Raw genomic sequence first — 25,792 nt, forward strand, 5'->3', positions numbered from 1 at the left:
TCCAGGACTGATGGCCTTTGGAAAAGGATGAGTGGGATTTGGGGAAAGGCAAGGACAAACCTGGAGCAGGGAATTCCTGGACGTAAATTGTGGAGGTTTGGTGATGTGACAGCTCTGAAAATGGGTTTGAGGTTGGATTAAGGGGGATTTTGGAGCAGGAATGAGCGGGATGTTGGCTGTCCTTAGGCAGGGACAAGTTTGGGATTCTCCAGAGTGTCCTGGTGGGAAGTTTTTATGTCAATATTGATGTGGTGTGTATTTATGTGGGGGCAAATCCTACAGAAAATGTAGGGACAGGAGGTGAGAATGTGGGGAATCCTTGGGATTCCTTCTTTCCTGGAATCCTTCTTTCCTGGAATCCTTCCTTCCTGGAATCCTTTCTTCCTTCCTGGAATCCTTCCTGGAATCCTTCCTGGAATCCTTCTTGGAATCCTTTCTTTCTTCCTGGAATCCTTCCTTTCTTCTTGGAATCCTTCCTTCCTTCCTGGAATCTTTCCTTTCTGGAATCCTTCCTGGAACTCTGGAATCCTTCTTGGAATCCTTCCTTTCTTCCTGGAATCCTTCCTTCATTCCTGGAATCCTTCCTGGAATCCTTCCTTCCTTCCTGGAATCCTTCTTGGAATCCTTCTTGGAATCCTTCTTGGAATCCTTCCTTCCTTCCTGGAATCCTTCCTTCCTTCCTTCCCATACCCACAGTTTCTGATCTTGGATTGGGTGGGAATTATTTGGAGATCGGATTAACGAGGAAACGAAGGCGATTTCCTTCCTGGCGATTTGGAATTCCCAGCAGTTGGAAGCGGGCTTGGATCACAGCTGAGATTTCCCAGGGATTTTTCATCCTGCAAAAACCTCTGAACTTCCCTGCTCACCTTTTCCCACAAAATCCCCATGGATTTCCCCCGGAATATCGGGATAACCTCCGGATGGGGGGAGGTGCCAGAGGACAGAGCTCTGTCCCTGAAACCTTTCCTGTCATCCCTGGATGGCTCCTCTGGCCTCGTTTGAGGCTTGACATCCCATAATTATCCCCATCTGACCCTGATCCCTTAGAACAGCGCCGATGGGAATGTGGGAGCGAATTCTGAAATGCTGGGAATGCTCCAGCCTCTCCCAGAGTGACTGGGTGTGCTCCCACAAATCCAAATATTTTGGGATCCAAAATATTCCAGATCCTCCCTGAGCAACACCCAACAGTCCTGGTGTCGTCCTTGGATTCTGGGGAGATCCAGGATTCCTTGAAAATCCCATGAAATGACAAATCTGGTACCTTTGGAATGACAAATCCGGTGCCTTTGGGTTTTTTTCTGTTTGGTTTGTGCTTCCTGCTCTGGGAGAGCTGGGAATGTTCACCTGGAGGAGGGAGGGATCCAGGGAGAGCTTCCAGCACATTCCAGAGCCTCAAGGGGCTCCAGGAGAGCTGGGATTTGGGACAAGGGATGGAGGGACAGGACACAGGGAATGGTTCTGAAGTGGAAAAGGAGGGATTTGGGTGGGATTTGGGAAGGAATTGTTCCTGTGAGGGTGGGGATGGATTTCCCAGAGCAGCTGTGGCTGCCCCTGGATCCCTGGAGTGTCCAAGGCCAGGCTGGATGGGTTTGGAGCAGCCTGGGATTGTGGGAGGGGTTGGGGTTGGATTGGGAGGATCCAAAAGGGATTTTATGCCACGGATTGTCCTGGACTCCCTATGCATCCCTGATTTGGGAAATCCAAATGAGATTCAGGGAATCCACACTGGGATTCAGGAAATCCAAACTAGGATTCAGGGAATGGAAAGTGGGATTCAGGGAATCCAAATTGGGATTCAGAAAATCCAAACTGGATTTCAGCGAATGCAAAGTGGAATTCAGCAATTCCAAACTGGAATCCAAGAGATCCCAACTGGAATTCAGCAAATCCCAACTGGAATTCAGTAATTCTGAACTGGGGTTCAGGAAATCCAAACTGGGATCCTGGACATGTAACCTGGAATTCAGCAAATCCAAACTGGGATTCAGCAAATCCAAACTGGAATTCAGTGAATCCAAACTGGAACTCAGCAAATCCAAACTGGGATCCAGCTAATCCCAGCTGGAATTCATTGAATCCAAGCTGGGATTGAGCGAATCCAGACTGGGATCTTGGACATGTAACCTGGAATTCAGCAAATCTAAACTGGGATTCAGCAAATCCTGAACTAGAATTCAGTGACTCCAGACTGGGATCCAGTGAATCCAAACTGGGATCCAGTGAATCCAAACTGGGATCCAGCAAATCCAAACTGGGATCCAGCAAATCCAAACTGGAATTCAGCGAATCCCAGCTGGGATCAGCAGGAGCTGTCTGGCTGGTCCAGGAGCAGGGCACAGCCTCAGAGTGCGAACACTGAGTCCATCACTGACTAAGCCCGGCTCAGTTAATACCCAGCTCAGTTAATCGGGGCAGCGCGGCCCTGGCCCGTCCCTGCAGCTCTGTGTCCGCATCTCCCGCTCCAGCCCAGGCTGAATTCCCTCCCCTCAGTCCGGGATCGTTCCCCGGGGGCTCGGCGCTGTCTGAGCCTCATCCCAGCTCCATCTCCGTGCCCGGGTCCCATTCGGGGGCTGTCAAGGAGAAAATGAAGGTGGCCACGGGCCAGGGATGTGTCACGGGCCAGGGAGCCGGGCTGGGGAGAGGAGAGGGGGAGGAGGGAGGGATTCCTGGTGGGAGGCAGCAGGAGTGGGGGATGCCAGCTTGGGATCATCCCAGGAGCTGGGAAAAAACATCCAGGGCTGGGATTGGTTTATTTTAACTCTCTGAATTCCTGGTGATGCCAGGCAGCCCCAGCTCCATCACTGGGATCAGTGATCCCAGGAGTTGGGAAAAAACCATCCAGGGCTGGGACTGGTTTTTGGTGTCACCAATTCCCAAATGGTTTGGGTTGGGAGGGACTTTCAAGCCCTGTCCCACCCTCTGGATGAGGTTCCACACCAAACAAAAATCAGGGAGAAATTGTGGAGGATTTTCCCCTCCTGGTCCTTCTCACTCCTTTGTAACCAGCAGAATTATTTCTGTTCTGAGTTATCTGAAGGGGATCCCTGGCACAGAATTCCCAGCAGCAGTTTGTTCAATCCTCTCAGAATTTACGGAATTATCTCCTAAATATTTCATTTTCCACCAGCTCTGCCTTTTCCTGGTGCTGCTGGGCTGAGGCAGGGCTGTGTGGGCATTAAGGAAATGTTTCCATCATAAAGGGATCAGTGAGATGGAATCTCCCCACCTGGAATCTCTGGGATGGGTCTCACCTTCAGAAATCAGTTCTGTGGTTCTGCCTTTCATTTTTTATTGGGTTTTTTTTTTTCCCCCCAAATGCTGTCCAGGTGCTGTGGTTTCTTCCTGAGTTTTTATTTCTCTGGCTGAGAAGTTGGGTCAGCCCCATCAGGGAGGTTTTCATCTCCGTATTCCCATCAAATCCTCTCTGGATTTAAGTGGAGCAGGGATTTTTGGGAGGCTGGAGGGCAATTCCCAGGATATCCCAGGTTTTCTGCCCGTGGATCAGGGGTCACAATCCCATCTCAGATCGCCAAGGCCGCCGATGTTTTGCAGTTGTTGAGCTGAATGTCACCCAGACTTCAAAAAACTCTTTTTTTTTTCCCCAAAAACCTCATTTTTCCATCACAGATTTGTGATTTCAAATTACCCCAGCTGTGGGATCGTGGCTGCTCGGGGCCATGCCGTGACAGAGCCTCGCTGCCAGACACAGGGGCTGTGAAAACAGTAATTTAAAATCTCCAGGAAGCGTTCCAGCCAGGAACAGCAAGGGAGAGAAAACAAAAAAAAATCCCAACTTGCATCTGACATTAAAAACCAGAGGATTTTGGGGGCGGATTCCTCCTGCAGGTCCAACAAGCAGGGCTGGGGCACAGCTGGGGTTTGGTTTTTGGGCAGATTTTCATTTTTGGGATCGGCAGGCAGCGATGGGAGCGGGGTGTGAGTGCGTCAGGACGTGGCTAAATCACAGCCCTGATTAACTCACAGCAGGAGGAGGCCATGGAATACTCAGCTCTCCCTTCCCTGGGTCCAATCCCTCTGGGAATATCAATCCCACTGAGGGTTGCTCTGCAGGGAAGAGCTTCAGAGCCCACTCATATCCAAAATTGACTCCAGAGCTCTGATTTAAATGCGGTTTTAATTATCTTTTAAATAAATAATACCAGATTCTTATTTTCCCAGAGGGAATGAGGTCCTGGCACAGTTTTCCCAGAATCTGGGGCTGCCCCTGGATCCCTGGAAGTGTCTAAGGTCAGGCTGGACAGGGCTTGGAGAAATCTGGGATAGTGGAAGGTGTCCCTGCCCATGGAAGAGCTTTGAGGTCCCTCCCAACATTTCCAAACCCCTCTAATTTTCCAAGGATTTTTATCTCCTGGGTATCTTGAGGAACTTCCAGAAGATGCATTGGCAATCCTCTGATTTAGAGTAAGAACCTTTGCTGTAGGGATCACTCCTTGGTTCCCTGAATTCAGAACTTTTCTGGGATCGCTCCGGCGTGCCCCGGTTTCTCAGCATTGTGATTTCCCCTCATTTCCTCGGCGCTGATAAGGCAGGTTTGGTTATCTCTGATCCTCTGGTTATCTCTGATCCTTTGGTTATCTCTGATCCTTTGGTTATCTCTGATCCTTTTCCTGCTCCCTGTTGTTCCCATTCTGTTGGAATGTGTTTTCCTTGGAGATAAATCCCAGCCCTGTGGGAAGCGGAAGCACCAAAGGAAACTCGGGGAAGATTGTGGATGGAGCTGCTGCACATTCCCAGCTCCAATTCCCAAACTCAGACTTCCCATCATCATCCAGAACACAACAAAGGGAAAAAATCCTCCCTCTTCCTGTTTTCCTGCATTTCCATGGATTGAAAGCCTGGATTTGACCCTTCAGCCCATGAATTGGCGCTGCCAGCTTGAAGAGCGGGGTCTTGCTCTGAAGAAAACCCTGGAATGTCCCTAGGTGTGGCTTTGCTGTGGGGTCAAGGCTTGGGGACACTGGTGGCATTCTCAACGTGTGACAGCAGGGCAGGTGTCACAGTGAACTCAGTGGAGATCAAAGCAAAAGGGTTTGTTTTAAAAAACCCTAAAACTCCTCTTTTTGCAGCCTCAGGCTGCGCTCCTTCGCTCACGGTGACCTCGGTGCCATCCGAGTCCTTGGAATGCTGGAGGTGACAGATTTTGTCACTTCTTTCTCCGTGACTTTTCCATAAAAAGTGAAATCCCACCTGTGGCAGAGCGTTCCCCTTGGACAGCACTGGCACGGCCTCACTGGTGCCAAGAGGAGCAGCTTTGGCCATCCCAAATCCCTGTATCCATCCCAAATCCCCGCAGCCATCCCAGATCCCTGTGGCCATCCCAAATCCCTGCAGCCATCCCAAATCCCTTTATCCATCCCAAATCCCCATGGCCATCCCGAATCCCTGCAGCCATCCCAAATCCACGCAGACTTCCCAAATCCACGCAGACTTCCCAAATCCCTGTGGCCATCCCAAATCCCTGCAGCCATCCCAAATCCCTGGATCCATCCCAAATCCCTGGATCCATCCCAAATCCCTGTGGCCATCCCAAATCCCCGTAGCCATCCCAGATCCCTGCAGCCATCTCAAATCCCTGTATCCATCCCAAATCCGCGTAGCCATCCCAGATCCCCATGGCCATCCCAGATCCCTGTATCCATCCCAAATCCCTGCAACCATCCCAAATCCCCCATCCCAAATCCCTGTGGCCATCCCAAATCCCTGCGGCCATCCCAAATCCCCATTGCCATCCCAAATCCCCCATCCCAAATCCCTGCAGCCATCCCAAATCCCTGTATCCATCCCAAATCCCCGTGGCCATCCCAAATCCCTGTGTCTGGCTTGACTCGCCGCTCATTCCAGGTGAAATCCGTACCATTTTGGTGAACTTCACATCCTTCTTCCACGGAATTCCAGGATGGTTTGGGTGGGAAAGGACCTGAACTCCCATCCAGTTCCGTGGGCAGGGACACTTCCCACCATCCCAGGTTGCTCCAAGCCCCATCCATCCTGACCTGGAACATTTCCAGGGATGAGAAATCCACAGATTCTCTGGAAAAACCGCTTCCTGTCCCGTTGGCCGATCCTTTTCCCAGTACCCTTGAAGGACAATCTTGCTCACCGGAGATCCCACAGATTATCCAGGTGGTTGCTCCCCCAAAAAATCCTGGAAAATCCCACCTCAGTGGGGTGAGGCACTGGGCAAGCTCAGCTGGCTCAGGTTATCCCTGGAATATTTTGAGGGGGAAGGAATCCACAAGCCAGGAGAAGATTCCAGCGCTTGCCAAGAAAGACGCGGAGATGAAGTCCCCAGTGTGTCCCGGCGAGTCTCTGCCGCAGGAATTTTATGAACCATTAGCAGGTCGTTAATGATGCTGAAAACAACCTCGTTTGCACTCAGCTCCGTGCCCGGTGAGCCGTGGAGAAGGGATCTTGGAGGATACTCGGATGCCGTGTCGGTATTCCAGCGCGGCAGGGCTGAGTCAGAGACGGGGATTTATGGATTTATGGATTTATCGGCTGGTTCTGCCGCGCTCCCATCCCTCTGGGCCACCAACGTGTTTATCCCTGGTGCTTGAGCCACTTCCCTCTGTCCCCTGCTCCAGGCAGGCTTCCAAAATGCATTTAATTAGTTTTTGGGATGCAAATTCCAGGTTTTTTTTTGGGGGGGTTGTCAGCAGCTTTTGCCACGGCACTCCAAAAGGGGATTGAATTCACCGTTGTCAGAGGATGTATCACTGGAAAATGTGGGGAGGGGACACTTCCAGAAAGCCTCCCCTGGTTCCTGGCCATGGGTTTCCATCCAGGCAGGTGGGATCAGAGCCTCTGGGTCTGGATGAATCCCGCTCTGCTGAGCTCAGCCTAAGCTCTGGCATGGTCGGATGCGGAATATTTAACGTTAAATCCACTGCAGGGTGAGGAATTCGGCCAGTTCTGGCTCAGAAAGCCAGGTTTTGGTCTTGCTCTTCCAATCCTGCAGGATAATTCTTTTGGGATATCTCTTGGAGGGCGTTTTCCCTGGAAAACACGGGTGTGGCTTGGAGCAGTGGGAAGGTTCTTCCTGCACGGGTCCCGCCGGCTCTGGGGCGAGTTTGGGGTCAATCAGAGCAGCAAAGATTTGGGAAGAGATCCTGTTCCATGGAGATTTTCCAGGAGTGTTGGGCATTCCAAGATTCTTCTCCAGCTCTGGAATTGCTGTCTCCATGGGGACACACCTCCAGTCCAGGCTTCCTGCAGGGTCACTCCCTCCTTGGGGCTTCTCCAGGGAAGAGTTTCCCGCTGAAGGACATTTTGTGGGATGACGATGGAGACACTTGGGACATTGTCAGTGTCCTTGATGGCTTGAACCCAGAGAGTTCAAGAGCGCCCAGCTCGTGCCTGTTAAGTTTTGGGATTCATGGAAGCAACCTGAGACGTTGCCTTCAAACCCTTCAGGTATTCCAAGGGATCAAGAAAAAAGGGGGATTTGTCCAAGAGCTCTGATGGAGGTGGGTTTAAAACCAGCGGTTGAATTTTTTGGTTGTCCTTCAGCTTGAGGTGTTGCTGACCCTTTATCCAGGTTTGTTTGGGGCTGTGGATGACATTCCAGAGCCAAAATCTGTGCTGTGTATCCCAGCTGCTCTGCTGGTGAACCGAGGGGATGTTTTTTGGGAAAGATGTTGATCATGGTTTATCCAAGTCAGAGGTCTCAGCGCTTCCAGACAGGGATCAAGAGGAGGGGAATGGATGTGATTGCGGTTTTTTGGGCATTTCCTTGGTTTCAGGTTCCAAAAGCGGAGTGAATTTGGGTTCCCCTGGGGCATTCTTGGTCCTGGCTCTGCTGTTTTGCTCAGGTGTTCCCCAGTTTGGAGTTCTCTGTGGCTTTCCAGGGTTTTCCCAGCTGCTGGAATGGGGGGGACACGAGGACATTCCAGGTCTGGGTTTCAGGTGCCTGTTCCACACCTTAAATTGATCCAGTTTGGAATCGTGAATGAATCCAGGAGTGGTTGGGACCTTAAAGACCATCCAGGTCCAAGGGACAGGGGGATGCTGGCTGGGTTTTTTTTGGGATCTCACCCCTTCGAGGAGCTCCTGGAATGTGCATTTCGGGAAGGCTGAGGGTTGTTTTAACCAAGCCTGTCCGAGCAGCCGCAGGCGCAGCACCATGGGCAGGAAGGGGTTACCAGGGTTGTTCCCTGCCTGTTCCAGCCGATTCCTGGAGAGCCCTGGAGTTTCCAGGAAGGCTGGAGAGGGATCAGAACAAAGAGGGGCTGCTCTTCTTGCCGGAGAGCCGAGCCCTCTCCGTCCTGCGCCGCCGATGACGCCGGTCCCTCCTCCCTCCCCGACGAGTAATTACTGCATCTGTGCCCACTTAGCTGAGGTGGGAAGGATGCAGAGCTGGGCCTGCCCTGCCTTTCCTGCAGGAAAACCTTCCTAAAGAGAGGAATGAGGGAACTCAAGGATTCTAGAGGGAAGAGGCTCTTGGAGAACGTTCGGAGGAGGAAATTAGATTGTGCCCACTTGAGCACCTGGAGTGGAGCTGAGCTCATTCCCAGGAATGGGAACGGGCCCGGGGGTTGTAGGGCTCTTCAGTTCCCGGCAATGATCCCACAGCTGGGCCCTTCGGCTTTGTCGTGCCCGGGGTTCTCATCTCCCGCTTTTCCGTGCCGGCTCTTCCCGGAGCTCACGGCTTTTCCCGAGACAAAGGACGTGGGGCGCAATCCAGGGCGGATGGAGCAGCTGCAGCTCCTGCCTGAACAGCACCGTAATTAGCGCGGCTGCTAACGAGTGAGCGGCCCCGCTCCGCCGCAGCGGCCGAGGCTGGAGAGGCCGAGCTCCATTCCCTCGCCATTCCTCCTTGGAAAGGCCTGTCCTGCCCAGGCCTGGCTTTTCCAGCTTTGTCCCCACGGAATTAAACTTTGTTCTTCTCCTCCTGGCAGGTGTTGGCACCAGGAATTACTACAGGAAGATCGGCTACGAGCTGGAAGGGCCCTACATGGTGAAAAGCCTGGAATGATGATCCTGTATTTCTCATCCTGGAAGAACAGGAAGGACACAACGCTTATCCTGGGAATAAAACCCAGGACTTGCTTCTGCTGGAGCTGGACTTGATGATCCTGGTGGTCCCTCTTAATTCCATGATTTTATGGAACAGGGCATCGTCTCCTCTGGGAAGAGCAGCCCTGGGATCGTCCCGTTCCCCCCAGAGAGGCTGGGGACATTCCAGGTGGATGGGCTCCAATTGAAGGATGAAATTTCAGGATTTGGGGACCCTCTGGAATGGCTGGGTGGGGAAAACGCCTCTTTCCTGATGGTGTCAGCTTTTATTGTCTCTGCATTAAAACCGGGCCTGTTATTCTGGACAGGAATAAATTCTGTGTTTGTTTATTTACACCAGGCTCAGCTGCTCCTGCCCATCCCAAGCAATCCAAATTTGATTCTTTCCCGGGAGGAGGCTGTGAGGGTTGGAGTGCAGGACGGTGCTGGTGGGAGGAATTGAGATGAAATCCCAAATTGTTCCTCTGAGGTGACACAGCCAGGCAGGAACTGAGGGTGGAAATCTCGGAGCTCTCCGGTGAGGTCGGGATGGTGATCCTGGAGGATCTCCATCAACTCATCCCAGCAGGAATTGGGATCCCCACCAGCTGTTCCCAGCTCTCCATCCCTGCTTTTGGGGAGGGTTTGGTCCCTGTCTCTCCCAGCGAAGGTGGATCCTGTAGATCCTGGGATTCTCCCCATGGAGATGGTGTGGAATTGCCTTTCAGTCAGGAATTACCCAAATAAAGCACCTCCAGCCCCTTCCTCACCAGGCTGGGGTGGGACAGCCCAGGGCAGGTGGGATCCTTTGGCATCCACAATTCCAGAGTTTTGGAAGCCGCATTCCCATGCCTGGCTTCAAACTGGGAGTGAACATCAGGAGCTCCGACCTTTCCCACCTCTTTTTTATGGGATTTCAATCAAAAGCAGGGCTGAGATCCAGTGGGGACGGTGACATTCCGGGTGTCACTGTAACAAATGGCTCTGTCAGGAGCCTCGGGAAGCTTCACCAGCGGCAAAGGCTCGGACACACAGGGAAAAACCGGGAAGAGGAGAAGGAATTCCACGATGAAAGTGATCTGGAATGACGCACGAAGAGCCAACAAAATACCCAGGGATGAATTTGTGGTGATCCAAGGAAAACTGGCATCCTTGTGGGGAGGGACAAACCCACATGGTGCTGCTGTTGTGGGTTTAAATCCAAATCCTGTTTGGGGGTTTGAACCCAAATCCCGCTTGGGGATTTGAATCCAAATTCTGTTTAGGGGTTTAGACCCAAATCCCATTTGAGGATTTAAACCCAAATCCCGTTTGGGGATTTAGACCCGAATCCCATTTAGGGGTTTAAACCCAAATCCCATTTAAATTTGTGGTTTAAACCCGGACGCGGCCGAGCCTGGATTTGTCGTCGCGGGATTTTTCCATCCCCTGGAGAAAGGGCCGCGCTCAGCTGCTGACACCATGGAATCAAAGGACAAAGGCTGCGTTGGGAGGAGATGCAATTCCAGCTCGGAATCGGCGAAATCTTCCGGAAAATTTGTTGTGCTGTCACCGCTGACACAATTATGGATCGCGCTGACGTCGGAGCCGTGACAGCCCCGGCTTTTTCCGTGCTTCTGCCAGCTCAACCCTCGGGCAAAAACGGGGAAATATTGGATCTGTTCCCTCTTTTATTTTCTCTGAACCCAAAACGCATTCGGAGCTGACCGGCAGCTTGATCAAGAAATAAAGCAATTTTCCCTCTGGGTTTTATTTTTAGCTTCCCATTTTCCAGCTCGTTCCGGGCTCGTTTCGTGCTGCGCTGGCTCAGCCGTGCAGAAACTCTCCGGGCTTGTCTGCACAGGCTCAGGGATGTTGGGAAGCGCCGCGGATTCCTTCGGATATCGAGGCGGCCGAGTTGTTATTCCCAATGTTTTGTGTGCTGGGATTGGGATAAGGGATAGCAGGGCTGGAAAATCCTTTTTTTTCTTTTTCTCCATGGGGAAAATTTCCAGTTTCGAGCTCCCTTGAGGACAACCTGAGATGTTTTCCTGCACAGAAATTCCAAGGGATTTTCCAGTTGTTGTTTTTGGGGGTTTTTTTCCCCAGTGCTCTGGAATTTTGGGGGATTATTTAAGGTTTTTGCTCTGTGAGAACAGTAATTCCTACCCTTAGGAATTCCCTTCCATAGGAGATCAGCCTGGAGCTGCTGACAGCCAAATTCCAGCCCCTCCTCCTCCTTTCATGATGGAAAAATTTTGATTTTTCGCACAAGGCCTCCCACAATTCCCCAAAACATCAACAAAACACAAAAAACCCCAATTTGTCCCTAAAACCCAACGGACCACGGGATGTGCCCAATCCCAAACCTTTGGAAGTGAAACCTGGGGCTGGGAAGACCCAAAACTTCCAGGCTAAATGTTGGAATGGAGAGAAATAGGGGGAAAAAAATGGGAAAATTTCCCAGGAATTCCTCAGGTCAGGTCAGGTGTCCAAGGAAATGCAGGGTGATGGGAATTTGATCTTCTCCCAAGGATCCATCCCTCTCTCCCAGCTGGAATTCTGGATTTTTCCTTCCTGCTTGGACAATGAAATCCTTGGGATCATCTCCAGCCCTTCTCCAAATGGGATAGGATGGATTTGGGCCCTTTCAATTCTGGATTTGGGGTTTTTCCCATCCTTTTTTCCAGTTGGTTTGGAATTGTGGGAATGTTGAGGTTCCCGGAGAAGCTGTGGCTGCCCCTGGATCCCTGGGAGTGTCCAAGGATGAATTTGGATCCCTGGGATCCACAGGGATCAGGAGATATCCCAGGATAAGGAACCCAGGGAATTCCAAAGTTTGGGATTTGGGAGAAGTCAGAGCTCCCAGAGGACCTGGAATGTTGGGACAGGAGTGGGAATTTTGGCACATAGAGACAATTCCAGAGGGGGAAGGGTTCAGGGATCAGGGATTGGTGCTGGGATTCATGGAGAGGCCAAACAGTGGGAAGTGGAGGGAGAAATCCAAGGAAAACAGGGAGGGGAAGAGCCACAAATCCTGGCATGGATGGAATTCCAGAGGTGGGAAATGGGGAAAAAAACAAAATTACAAAAAAAAAATTTGGAAAAAAATAAAGGAGGTGGCACAAATGATTCCAAGGAGATGCTCGGAATTCCTGCACTTCCCAGAAAAAAAAAATTAAAAATATTCCCATGTTTTATTGATTGGTGGAGTTTCGAGGAATTTGAAATATGGAGAGGCTAAAAATGAGCCCAGCATGGAAAAAAAAAAAACGAGGAAAAGCAGGAAAAAAACATTCCTGGATGCTGGAATTCTCTGGTTTGGGGAAAGGGAGGGAAATCCTGAAAATATCCCAGAAAATTGGGGCTGGGAGAGCAGCAGGGTAGGAGGGAGGATGGAAAATCTGAATTCCAGATGGGAAAAGGATGGGAAATCTGAATAAAGGATGGAAAAAATCTGAATTCCACATGGGAAAATGGCTGGAGAAAATTCAGGATGGGAAAAAGTTTTGGAAATCTTCATTCAGGGTGGGAAAATGATGGGAAGTGTTAATTAAGGATAAAAGAATCTTAATTCCAGATAGGAAAATGGATGGAAACTCTTAATTCAGGGTGGGGAAAATATCTTAATTAAGGATGGAGGAATCTTAATTCCAGACGGGAAGAGGGGGGAAATAAAAAAAGGAAACAAAAAGGAAACAAAAAGAGGAAAAAAGAGGGGGAAAGAACGGGGAAATAAAGAGGAAATAAAGAGGAAATAAAGAGGAAATAAAGAGGAAATAAAGAGGAAATAAAGAGGAAATAGAGGGAAAAGGGGGGGAAGGGGGGAAAAGGGGGAAAAAGAAAAAAAAAGAAAAAAAATGAAAAAATGAACAAAAGAGAAAAAAGGGAAAAAAGGAAAAAAAGGAAAGGAAAAAAAGGGGGAAAAAATTCTGGGTAAGTGGTAAAAAAGGGAGGTTAAAGTTGGGGAAAATCAAATTAAACAGCAAAAAAAATGTAGTTAAGCACTGAAAATAAATACCAAAAAACTGCAATTTAAACTAAAAAAACAAACACCAAAAAACTGCATTTAAACGCAAAAAAAAACTCAAATTAAACAGCAAAAAACATTGTAGTTAAGCACTGAAATAAACAGCAAAAAACTGCAGTTAAACACTGGAAAAACTCCAAAAACCACCAAAAAAACCACAGTTAAACACCAAAAAAATTCCAATTAAACACCAAAAAAATTCCAATTAAACACCAAAAAGAATTCCAAATAAACACTGAAAAAAATTCCAACTAAACATCAATAAAACTCCTATAAACACTAAAAAAATTCCAATTAAACACTGAAAAAACTCAAAAAAACACCAAAAAAACCTGCAGTTAAACACATAAAAAAAAATCCAGTGAAACACTGAAAAAACTCCAATTAAACACCAAAAAAACTCCAGTAAACACCAAAAAGAATTCCAATTAAACACTGGAAAAAATTCCAGTTAAACACCAAAAAACCTGCAATAAATACAAAAAATATTCCAATTAAACACCAAAAAACCTCCTAAAACACTGAAAAAACTCCAATAAACAACAATAAAACTCCAATTAAACACTGAAAAAAAATCCAATTAAACACCCAACAAATCCAATTAAACACCAAAAAACCTGAAATAAATACAAAAAAATTTCCAATAAACACTAATAAAACTCCAAGCAAACACTGAAAAAAATTCCAATTGAACACTGAAAAAATTCCAAAAAACACCAAAAAAATTCCAATTAAACACCAAAATGTTCCAGTAAACACCAAAAATCTCCAATTAAGCATCAAAAAAAATTCAAATTAAACACCAAAAAAATTCTAATTAAACACTGAAAAAATATCCAATTAAATACTGAAAAAACTCAAAAAAACAACAAAAAAACCTGCAGTTAAACACAAAAAAATTCCAATTAAACATCCCCCAAGCCAAATTCTTTACCAAGGGCAGGAAATTCCATTTCCAGGTGCTTCCTCCTGCCATTTTTTTTTACCATTCACGGGAAGAGCGGGGACAAAATGGAGCTGGAAAAGAGAAACTGAGAAATCCCTGTAGCTTTGATAAAGAACAGAGACATGAAAACACCAAAATGGGATGAAATCAGATTTTTTTGGGGGGTTGGATTTGTCTCAAAGTTTCTGTACAAATAAATTAAATTTTGTTTGTCTCAAGAGAACTGTTCCGGGAAGGGAATCCGGGAGCTCCCGCGGATTTTCAGGATGGGAATTCCGCGGCAATTCGGCGCCTCCAAGGCTTCCAGATCCTGGTGGGACTCGATCCCTGCTAAAAAAAAAATCAAAAAACCCCAAAATTCAATTTTTATGAACGTGGGGACACTGGGAAGAGGCCAGAATTACAGTAATGTCACTAAACCCCGCACGTTACAATACAGAGTGTGATAAAAGGTATCTCATCTGTTGAGGGTGGGGCAGTGATCCTGATCTCCCTGGGAGATATTCTGCTAATGGGCCATCCATTGAAACCAGGCAGGGCATTGTTCTTTATCTTTTCACAACCCATCCTTCCTCCAGCCAGTCATTTTCTGCTCATGGCCATTGAGTCCCACTGTGTGACTGATAAAATTACTGCATCCCATTGGAAGTTGCTCCAGCCAGGGGGAAGAGCCCAACATTTCTTACCAAGATAAAAACAGAGGGTTTGGGACACTAAGGGAGCCCCTTTCTCCACTGGGTTTGGGGTTTGTTCTTTGTAGTGCTGTATTTCTATTTTAATTTCCCTAGTAAAGAACTGTTATTCCTAATTCCCATATCTTTGCCTGAGAGCCCCTTGATTTCAAAATTATAATAATTTGGAGGGAGGGGGTTTCCATTCTCCATTTCAAAGAGAAGCTCCTGCCTTTCTCAGCAGACACCTGTCCTCCAAACTAAAACAGCAACTTTTCCTTCTTTGTCCATATATAAGCCGCGCCTGATTATAAGCCGCACTTCGGGTTCGGATCAAAATTTTAGTGAAAATGGTGCAGCTTATAATGGTGAAATTACTGTAATTCCTCAGTAAGAATTTCCGTTTTTCTCCATGTGGTGGGATTTAAATTCATGGAAGAAATCCCATTTTGGGGATTTTTAACACCAGAATGGTCTGGGTGAACGACGGCCTTAAATCCCATCCCATTCCAATCCCATGATCCAGGGATTTTCCAGCCTTTCCTTGGATATTCCCAGGGATTTCCAGTTGGGAATTCCTTCCCAAATTCTTCCCCAATTTGACAGGGTTTTTTGGATTTTGTGGAGAAATTGTTGGGGATTTGAAATTTTTTTCGGAATTCGGCATTTTTGGGAGGTGATTTGGAGTTTTCTTGGGATTTTTTTGGGAGGGATTTGGGGGTTTTTGGGATTTCATGGGTTTTGGGATTTTTTTTGGGATCAGTGGGATACCCCAGGAATTGGATACCTCCAGGGACTGGATCCATCCCCATCCTGATCCTCTCCAGGAAGGTATTTTGGGAATTCCCTGGGAATTCACAACTCCAGGAAGGGTCTCCCTTCCCTTTTCCATCCCTGAATTCCATAAAAATCCCTCAGGATGGATCCTGAGTGTCCTGGATCCCAGAATCCTGGAATGTTTTGGGATGGGATCCATGGACCTTCAATCCCATCCCTGTTTTTCCCCAAGGGGAAATTGGGATAATTTGGGAAGCAGGAGGCTGCAAAGTCTGATCACGACTGGCACTGCCTCATTTAATTAATCAGCGCAATTAGCAGCCTGCTAATGAGAGCTGGGTGGATGTGGAAGAGGAGGAGGAGGGAGTATTCAAGGTCATTCCCACTTTTCTTACTGGGAGCTGGGACAGAAGGAATTGTTAGAAGCCAGAATTCAATGGGATTGGAAAAAGGCTTTGGGATCCAAATTAGGGATCAAGGGAGAGAGGGGTGAGAGGGCCAGAAATGATCCCAGGGTGCACCAGGAGGAATTTTCCAGGTTTTCCAGGGAATTCTGGCGCTCTACAAACAAAGAAACTCATCTGGAATAAACACAGGAATTTTGGAGGTGGAGGAACCAAGCAAAAAAAACCCTGGAGAGGAGGAAAAGTTTGGGAAAAATCAGGATTTTTTCCCGGAAAAAAAAAAATCTGAATTGGCAACAGCCGTGAAGGAGAAGAAATTTGGAGGCTGAAGGACAAAGGTGGCACCAGATCAGGGACCAGAAATGTTTTGGGGTAGAAAAGGACAGGATCAGACAAATCCTTCATTTCCAAACAAGGAAAGAAATTCTGGGATCTGATGGACAAAAAGACTGGAAAACCCCTGGAAGGGTTTTCACTGAATTTTGAGCTTTCCAAATTCCATCCAGGCAGGTTCTAAAACCCACCAAGAACTCAAAATATTTTTTTTTTTCTCACTGAAGGACTCAGATTTCCAGTCCAGCCTCTTCCAAGACATCCTTCCAGAGCTTTCCATGGCACAAAATGCCAGAGGGAAGCTCCCAGCCCTGAGAGTGCTTTAATTAAATTAAATTAAATCAATCAATTTGAGCTGTCCTCACACCAGAATTCAGGTGAACAGCTAAAAGAAAACAAGAATTTTCCCTCCTCACTTCCAAATTTCTTCAACCATTAAGGATGCAAAACATTTTTCAAACTCAACCAAATTTTCACCAAAAACTTTTCCCTTGGTTTGGATTTTTTTCCCCATGTTGGATTTTCTCCTAATTTGGATTTTTTCCCATTTTCTCCTTGTTTGGAATTTTTTCCATTTTCTGCTGGTTTCGATTTTTTTTCCCATGACTGGATTTTCTCCTGATTTGGACTTTTTTCCATTTTTCCCTAATTAGGATTTTTTTTCCATTTTCTCCTGGTTAGGATTTTTTTCCATTTTTTCCTGGTTAGGATTTTTTTCCCCCATGGCAGGATTTCCTCCTTGTTTGGATTTTTTTTCCCATGACTGGATTTCCTCCTGGTTTAGATTTTTCCCCATGGCTGGATTTTCTCCTTGTTAGGATTTTTTTCCATTTTTTCCTGGTTAGGATTTTTTCCCCATGGTAGGATTTACTCCTGGTTTGGATTTTCTTCCCCATGGTTGAATTTACTCCTGGTTTGGATTTTTTCCCATTTTCCCCTGGTTAGGATTTTTTTTTCCTCATGGCTGGATTTACTCGTTGTTTGGATTTTTTTCCCTTTTCCCCTGGTTTAGATATTTTTCCCATTTTCTCCTGGTTTAGATTTTTTCCCCTATTTTCTCCTGATTAGGATTTTTTTCCCTATGGCTGGATTTTCCCCAGGTTTGCATTTTTTCCCCATGGCTGGATTTTCTCCTAATTTGGATTTTTTCCCATTTTCTCCTTGTTTGGATTTTTTTTTCCCATTTTCCCCTGATTTAGATTTTTTTCCCCCATTTTCTCCTGGTTAGGATTTTTTTCCCATTTTCTCCTGGTTTGGATTTTTTCTCATTTTCTCCTGTTTTGGATTTTTTTTCCCCATGGCTGGATTTGCTCCTGGTTTGGATTTTTTCCCATTTTCTCCTGTTTTGGATTTTCCCCATGACTGGATTTTTTTGGTGGGAATTCCCAAAATCCCTGCAAGCTCAGACTCACCCTCCCGCTCTAGGAGCCGGAGCGCTTCCGCTTTTTCCCGTAGGAAATCTGCTGGATCTGCACTTCCAGCTGGGAAGCATCCAGCCTTTCCTTGGGATTGAAGGCCAGCATGTGGTGCAGGAGCTGGCACAGATCCTCAGGCATGGATTCCTTGTTTTTCATAGGGATCTGCAGCTTCAGGTTGGGATTTTCCAGCAGAGCTTCTCCCAGCGGGATCAGCTCCTTGCCTCGGCGGATGTAAGTTCCTGCACACGGAGAGCTGGGTTAGGCTGGGAGGAAACACTCCCAAAAAAATAAAAAATTTAATGTTTTGGAGGGAAAAAAAATTGGGAATGTTGGTGGAAACTCTGTGTGGGGGTGGGGATTAAGAGGTGAACACAAAATTTGGCTTGGTTAAAAAAATCCTCGATTTCTCCTGCCAGGCCATGGGGAGGGAAATGAAAATTTGGTCAAATCCTTCCTAAAATTCTCAATTTCTTCTTTTTTTCTGGGGGAAGGAAATGTAAATTTGGTCAATTCCCTCCTAAAATCCACAATTTCTCTTCCTAGACCATAGCTTTGTCAATTCCCTCCTAAAATCCCCAATTTCTCCTCCTTTTCTGGAGGAAGGAAATGTAAATTTGGTCCATTCACTCCTAAAATCCTCAATTTCTCTTCCTAGGTCACAGCTTTGTCCATTCCCTCCTAAAATCTCCAAATTCTCCTCCAAGGCTACAGGGAGGGAAATGTAAATTTGGTCAAATCCTTCCTAAAATCCCCTATTTCTCCTCCTAGGCCATGGAAAGAAATGTAAATTTTTCAATTCCCCCCTAACAATCTTTTCCCCAGAGGTTGGGAATGATGATGTGACTCCCAAAAGCGCCAGGAAAATCCCAGATTCCGGCTGTGCCAAGCACAGGGGGAATTCTGGGCGGGAGCTCCTTGGAGGGAATTTTTCTGCTCTCAGCTGCAGCCATTTCCTCCTGTCTGGAAGAAAACATTTCTCAAAGTCTGGCATTTTTAATAGGAATTTAAAGAAAACACGAAAAAAGGAAAACACGAAAAAAGGAAAAAAGGGGAAAAAAGGAAAAAGGGGAAAAAAAGGAAAAAAGGGAAAAAAAGGAAAAAAGGGAAAAAGTGAAAAAAGGGAAAAAAAGGGGGGGGAAAGGGAAAAAAAGGGGAAAATGGAAAAAGGGGGAAAAGGGAAAAAGGAAAAGAGGAGAAAAGTGGAAAGGAGAAAAAAATAAAAATGAGAAAAAAAGGAAAAGAAGAAAAAAGGAAAAGAGGAAAAAAAGAAAAAGAGGAAAAAAGGAAAAAAGAGAAAAATGGAAAGAGGAGAAAAATAAAAAGAATTAAAAAATGAAAATAAGAAAAAAGGAAAAGAGGAGAAAAGTGAAAAGGAGAAAAAAAATTAAAATAAGAAAAAAAGGAAAAAAAGAAAAAAGGAAAAGAGGAAAAAAGAGGAAAAGAGGGAAAAAAGGAAAAGAAGAGAAAAGGAAAAGAAGAGAAAAGGAAAAGAAGAGAAAAGGAAAAGAAGAGAAAAGGAAAAGAAGAAAAAAGGAAAAGAAGAAAAAAGGAAAAGAAGAAAAAAGGAAAAGAAGAAAAAAGGAAAAGAAGAAAAAAGGAAAAGAAGAAAAAAGGAAAAGAAGAAAAAAGGAAAAGAAGAAAAAAGGAAAAGAAGAAAAAAGGAAAAGAAGAAAAAAGGAAAAGAAGAAAAAAATGGAAAGAGGAGAAAAATAAAAAGAATAAAAAAATGAAAATAAGAAAAAAGAAAAAGAGGAAAAAAGGAAAAAATGGAAAAGAGAAAGAAGAGAAAAAGAGAAAAAAGAGGAAAAATAATAAAAAGAGGAAAAAGAGGAAAAAGAGGAAAAGAGGAAAAAGATGAAAAAGAGGAAAAAGATGAAAAAGAGGAAAAGAGGAAAAGAGGAAAAGAGGAAAAGAGGAAAAGAGGAAAAGAGGAAAAGAGGAAAAGAGGAAAAGAGGAAAAGAGGAAAAGAGGAAAAGAGGAAAAGAGGAAAAGAGGAAAAGAGGAAAAGAGGAAAAGAGGAAAAGAGGAAAAGAGGAAAGAAAAAAATTTTTTAAAATAACAAAAAAATAAAAACTAAGAAAAAAATAAAAGAAACAAAGAAAACACGAGAAAAGGAAAACACGAAAAAAGGAAAATAGGAAAAAAGGGGGGAAATATTAAAAAAAAAGAAAAAAGAAAAAAAAAACAAAAAAAGAGCGAAAAGAAGAGCAGAACCCATCAGGCTCGGGAGCCGCGCCCTCACCCAGCAGCTCGCGGCCGCTGTCGCCGTCGCGGAAGGTGATCCTCTCGGCCATGGCCCAGAAGATGACGCCCAGCGCGAAGACGTCGGCCTTGGCCGTGGCGTGGCCCTCCCACACCTCGGGGGCCATGTAGAACGAGGAGCCGCAGGCCGAGGAGAAACGCTGCCGCGACACCGCGCCCGCGCACACCCGGCTCAGCCCGAAGTCCGACACCTGGCACCGGGATAACGGGAATGAGAGCGAGGAATGGCGGGGGAGAGCGTGGGGGATGGTTGGGGTGGGCAGGGAGGAGATGGGGGGATTGGTGGGGTTCTGAGGGGTGAGATGGGTGGGAATTTGGGGATTCTGAAAGATGAGCTCGGTGGAAATTTTGGGAATCTGAGGGATGAGCTTGGCGCAATTCGTGGGATTCTGAGGGATGAGCTCAGTGGAATTCTTGGGATTCAAAGGAAGGAGCTCGGTGGAATTCATGGAATCTGAGGGATGAGCTCAGTGGATTCTGAGGGATGAGCTTGGTGGAATTCCAAGGAATGACTGGTGTAGAATTCTGGGGATTCAAAGGAAGGAACTCGGTGGAATTCATGGATTCTGAGGAATGAGCCAGGTGGAAATCCAAGGAATGATTGGTGCAGAATTCTTGGGATTCGAAGGAAGGAGCCGGGTGGAATTCATGGATTTCTGAGGGGTGAGCTGGGTGAAATTGTTGGGATTCTTAGTTGGGAATGAGCTGGGTGGGATTGTTGGGATTCTAAAGAAGGATCTGGGTGGAATTCTTGGGATCCTGGAATCTTTTGTAGAGCTGGGCCTTTACAGGCACTGCACTAACTCAGTCTTTACCTCCAATTCCCACTTTCCCTGAACATCCAGGGAAGCAATTTGGGAAGCAAAAAAGGAGCACCAGGGAAAAATGTTCAGGTGTCCCAAGATTCATCCCATTCCAGAAGATGTGGTGTGGGAGCTCAGAATTGTGGGATCACAGAGTGCTTTGGGCTGGGAAGGATCTCAAAAATCATCCAATCCCAGCTCCCTGCTGTGTCCCAGGTGGGTCCAACCTTTCCTTGGACACTCCCAGGGATTCTCTAGGAATTCCAGCCCAGCCCCTCCCCACCCTCCTAGCTGGGAATTCCTTCCCAAGCTCCCCTTTCCCAGTGGGAAGCCATTCCCTGGCTCCTGAACCTCCAGCCCTTTTCCCAAATTCTGACTGTCCTGGAGCCCCTTTAGGCTCTGGAAGGGGCTCTGAGCTCTCCCTGGATTCTTCTTTTCTCCAGGTGAACATTCCCAGATCCTGGAAGGGCTCTGAGAGTCCTCCCCTTCTCCAGGCTGGACATTCCCAAACCCATGAAAGGGGCTCCGAGGTTCTTCCTGGATCCTTCCTGGAAGGGCTCTGAGGAGTTCCTGGATCCTTCCCTTCTCCAGATGAACACTCCCAAACTCCTGGAAGGGCTCTGAGGATCTTTCCCTTCTCCAGACAAACATTGCAGTCCTGGAAGGGCTCTGAGGAGTTCCTGGATTCCTCCCTTCTCCAGGCTGGACTCACCAAACTCCTGGAAGGGCTCTGAGGATCCTTCTTTTTTCCAGGTGAACACTTCCAAACTCCTGGAAGGGCTCTGAGGAGTTCCTGGATCCTTCTCCAGATGAACATTCCCAGATCTTGGAAGGTCTCTGAGGATTTTCTGGATCCTTCTCCAGCTGAACACTCCCAAACTCCTGGAAGGGCTCTGAGGAGTTCCTGGATCCTTCTCTTCTCCAGATGAACATTCCCAGATCCTGGAAGGGTTCTGAGGAGTTCCTGGATTCCTCCCTTCTCCAGGCTGGACTCACCAAACTCCTGGAAGGGCTCTGAGGATCCTTCTTTTTTCCAGGTGAACACTCCCAGATCCTGGAAGGGCTCTGAGGAGTTCCTGGATCCTTCTCTTCTCCAGCTGAACATTCCCAAACTCCTGGAAGGGGCTCTGAGGGTCCTTCCCTTCTTCAGGTGAACATTCCCAGATCCTGGAAGGTCTCTGAGGATTTTCTGGATCCTTCTCCAGATGAACACTCCCAAACTCCTGGAAGGACTCTGAGGAGTTCCTAGATCCTTCTCTTCTCCAGATGAACATTCCCAGATCCTGGAAGGGTTCTGAGGAGTTCCTGGATTCCTCCCTTCTCCAGGCTGGACTCACCAAACTCCTGGAAGGGCTCTGAGGATCCTTCTTTTTTCCAGGTGAACACTCCCAAGCTCCTGGAAGGGCTCTGAGGAGTTCCTGGATCCTTCTCCAGCTGAACACTCCCTAACTCTTGGAAGGGCTCTGAGGAGTTCCTGGATCCTTCTCCAGATGAACATTCCCAGATCCTGGAAGGTCTCTGAGGATTTTCTGGATCCTTCTCCAGATGAACACTCCCAGATCCTGGAAGGGCTCAGATCCTTCCCTTCTCCGAGCTGGACACCCCCATCCCCTCAGACCACCCCAGCCCCTCCCTCCCCCACCCCAGCCCCTCTCACCTTGACCACAGGCCCGCCAGGCCCGCAGGCCACCAGCACGTTGTCGGCCTTGAGGTCGCGGTGCACGATGCCGTGCCGGTGCAGGAAGGCCACGGCGCCGCTGAGCTGGCGCATGAAGCGCGCGTTGAGCGGCGCGTCGGGGCCGCGGCGCGCCAGCAGGAACTCGTTCATGGTGCCGCCCTGGCACAGCTCCATCACGAACCACAGCCAGCACCCCCGGCGCGGCTCCGCGCAGCTCCGGCCCTTCAGGCACGTCTCCACCAGCAGCAGGTGGCTGCCGGACTCGCGGTTTTCCAGGGGTTGGAAAAGGCGGCCGTGCTGCAGGACGCACTCCTCCAGCTGGATGACGTTCTGGTGCTGCCGCTGGATGCTCCGCAGGGCCCAGAATTCCTGCAGGGCCAGCTCGGCGCTCTCGGGGGCGTTGCAGGGCATCCTCTTCACGGCCACTCGCCGCTTGGTCCGGTTGGCCACGGCCTCGTAAACCACCCCGTAACTGCCCCGCCCCACTTCCCGAAGGATGCTGTACTTGGCTTCCTCCTCGGCCATCCCTCCCCCGGGAATCACGGACGGTTCGGATTCATGGCAGGGAAACCTGGGAGAGGATGATTGAAATGTTAGAAACAAAAAATCAACTTTGAGACTCGAACTCTGCCTGCGCACCGAGCGGTTTCCTGAGGAGAGGCAGCCGAAGCATATCCATGGTAACTCGGAGCCGTGCCCCGGAGGCACAGCGGGATCCCAGCGCCCGGGAAGCGCCATCGATCCGTGCCCGGCGCGGGGAGCCGGCAAAGGAAGGAGCAGGGCTCTGTGGGCACGTTCCCTGCGCGGGGGGCAGGGGCAAGGCGAGACCTCCTGGGCCACCAGGATTGACTTTTCAATCAGGGAAGTTGGTCACAGGTGCTGGTTTGGAGCTGGAGCTTTCCCTGCTCGGAATTTTGGCTGTGTCATGTCCCTGCACTTCCAGCACCGATTTCCTGCTGCTCTGCTCCTCATCCCTCTGACCCCAAACTTCACCCCAAGCTGCCTGTCCCGCTCCCAGATCCCCCTTTCCAGTTATTCCTCTCTCAGTACAAATTCCCACTGCAATCCTTCTTCCCCCTTTCTCCTCAACATCAGCCCTGAATTTATCCCTTAAACCACATCAATTCCTTCCCCCACCTGCTGCTGCTGCCTTCAAAGCCCCCACTCCCAAATCTCCCTCCCTCCCCAAACCCGCAGTCCAGCTTTCCCAAATCCCATCTCTCCACTCAGCCCTCTCACTCCTTCCCAGAGCAGCTCCCACCTCTCCAAACCCCAACCCACCCCAATAAAATCCACCCCCTCAATCCTTCCCCTTCCCCATCCTGCTTCCCTCAGCCCTTCCCAACATCTCAAGACCCCTCGCCCACCTCAGCCTCAGCCCCTTTTCCCACCCTCATCCACCATTCCCTCACTCCTGGCCTTTCCCTGAAGCTCCTTCCCCTCCCCAGCCAAGCCCTTGTCCCCTTCCCCACTTCAGCCCCTTTTACCACCCTTATCCCCTGCTCCTCTCCACCATTCCCTCATTCCCCGTTCCCTGCTTCTTGCCTAAGGCTCCCCACCCCAGAGCCGTGTCCACACCCTCAGGTGGAGCCCCTTGGATGGTGCAGCCTCATCATGCCCTCAGCGCCAGCACTGAGACCCGGCCCGGTTCCCTCAGCCCCAGCACTCACAGTCAGTGACCCGGGCCGGTTCCCTCAGCCCCAGCCCTCACAGCCCCCGGGCCGGTTCCCAGCCCTCACAGCCCCCGGGCCGGTTCCCAGCCCTCACAGCTCCTCGGGCCGGTTCCCAGCACTCACAGTCAGTGACCCGGGCCTGTTCCCAGCCCTCACAGCCCTCGGGCCTGTTCCCAGCACTCACAGACAGACCCGGGCCGGTTCCCAGCCCTCAGGCCGGTTCCCTCACCGCGCTCCCCCTCCGCCGTTTCTTTCCCCGCCCGCTCCCACCGGCGCCGCTCGCGCCGGACTCTCCAACCGTCGTAATTCCCGCCACGGCCTCTAGCCCCGCCCACCTCCTGCCTCTCAGCCAATCAGCGAACGCCTCCTCGCCACCCTCCGTGCTGCGCGTGCGCAGTGGTGGCGCGAAGTGAAAACTACAACTCCCAGCAGGCTCAGCGGCCGGCGACGGGTGCGCGCTGAGGACAAATCTCATCAAACCGCGGAGAGAACTGGTCTGTGGTTTCTCCTTCTGTCTGTCTGTCCGTCCTTCTGTCCTCTGTCTCTTTGTCCGGCGACGCGATTCCCTCATTGCCCTGCCTTGTCCCCGCATCGATGGTTTATTAAATTTAAAAAATATATATATTAATAAATATATTAATAAATACATGTATTTAAAATAAATTTATTCTTAATATAATTTATATGTATTTATTATAATGAATATTATTTATATTTCTAAATGAACATAATTCCTGTAGCCCCCTGAGTCACGGTGACATCCAGCACCTGGAAAAGAATCATAAAATCCTGGAATTTTGGTGAGACTTAAAGGTCCTCTCATTCTAACCCCAGTGCTTCCCACGATCCCAAAATTTGGGTGTCCCCCCACGTTTCCAGCCCCAGGGAATTTCCAGCTCTTCTCCTAATTCCCAGGATTTTGAGGCAGTGGAAATGTGATTTTTCCATTCAGTTTCCTATTTCCCGAAGCTTTGTACCCATGAGAGGAATTCCATCCTTGACAGGATTTGTGGCTCTTACACTCCTGGTTTTCCTTGGATATCCTGGATTTATTCCTGGATTTCTCCTTCCTATTCCCACAAATCCCTGATTCCTGAACCCCTCTGGAACTGTCTCCATGTGCCAAAATTCCTGGTCCAAATCCATCCATGGACACTCCCAGGGATTCTCTGGGAATTCCAGCCCAGCCAGGAATTCCCTCCCAAAATCCCACCCAGTTCTTCCCTCTGGATTCAGGATCTGCTTCATCCTCATCCCAAAAAAAGAAGGAAAAAAAAAATCCAAATTAGGACAAAACCTCATTTTTCCACCCCACGGTGTGGGGATTTTCCAGAAACCCGATTGATGAGGGGGGGACACGGAATTCCGAAAGAATTCCAGGTGGGAATGAGTCACCAGCTCCAGTCTGGTTCCTCTCCAGCCCTTCCAGCACACGGAGCAGATTTTTTTCCTTAGGGAATATTTTTTTTTTTTTTCCCCAGGGGGAGCAGAAGACCTTGGAGGAGCTGTGATCCCAAAATCCAGGAGAACACGGCAGGAATTTGGGTTGAAAGCCACTCCTGGAATTTTTTTTTTTTTTTTTTTTTTGCTGAAATCGAGAGTTTTTTCCCCCAGGGAAATGGGGGAATTTCCAAACTGGGAAAATTCCCAGTTGGATCATCCACTCCTGGATATGGAATGAGCTCTGGAAGTGGCCGTGGCAGGGGCTGGAGTGGGATCCTCCTTAAGGTCTTTTCCCACCCAAATTCCACAATTCCCTGATTTTTGGGCTCAGATCTGTTGATTTCCATCATTTG

General features: G+C 48.4%; 2 protein-coding genes across 2 annotated transcripts in view; one reads left to right on the forward strand and one right to left on the reverse strand.

Annotated features, from left to right (window-relative positions):
• ELP3 (elongator acetyltransferase complex subunit 3) overlaps nt 1-9,376 on the forward strand; it is a 73,596-nt gene extending 64,220 nt beyond the window's left edge. The window contains exon 15 of the mRNA XM_033056068.2: nt 8,925-9,376. Coding sequence (XP_032911959.1) covers nt 8,925-9,001 — 77 coding nt within the window. The 3' untranslated portion in view covers nt 9,002-9,376. The remainder of the gene's footprint in view (nt 1-8,924) is intronic.
• A 4,836-nt stretch (nt 9,377-14,212) lies between these two features.
• On the reverse strand, nt 14,213-23,512 carry LOC116994647 (serine/threonine-protein kinase pdik1l-A-like). The gene is made up of 4 exons (XM_033056512.1): nt 22,303-23,512; nt 19,823-20,033; nt 17,574-17,818; nt 14,213-14,306 (listed from the first exon to the last, which is right to left on the reverse strand). The coding sequence occupies exons 1-3, from the start codon at nt 23,059-23,061 to the stop codon at nt 17,583-17,585; spliced, it is 1,206 nt and encodes a 401-aa protein (XP_032912403.1). The 5' UTR covers nt 23,062-23,512; the 3' UTR covers nt 14,213-14,306; nt 17,574-17,582.
• Between the last annotated feature and the right edge of the window lie 2,280 nt (nt 23,513-25,792).

Source organism: Catharus ustulatus, chromosome 3 (assembly GCF_009819885.2).
Source record: "Catharus ustulatus isolate bCatUst1 chromosome 3, bCatUst1.pri.v2, whole genome shotgun sequence".
Classification (NCBI taxonomy): Eukaryota; Metazoa; Chordata; class Aves; order Passeriformes; family Turdidae; genus Catharus; species Catharus ustulatus.

Bases quoted from the DNA above. Each gene is read 5' to 3' on its own strand.
- LOC116994647 (XM_033056512.1), bottom strand. From the start codon at position 23,061: ATGGCGCTTCCCGGGCGCTGGGATCCCGCTGTGCCTCCGGGGCACGGC. The intron at 20,034-22,302 runs GTGAGAGGGGCT...TCCCGGTGCCAG, and splicing joins CTGGCGGGCCTGTGGTCAAG to GTGTCGGACTTCGGGCTGAG. The intron at 17,819-19,822 runs GTGAGGGCGCGG...CTCCGTGTGCAG, and splicing joins CAGCGGCCGCGAGCTGCTGG to GAACTTACATCCGCCGAGGC.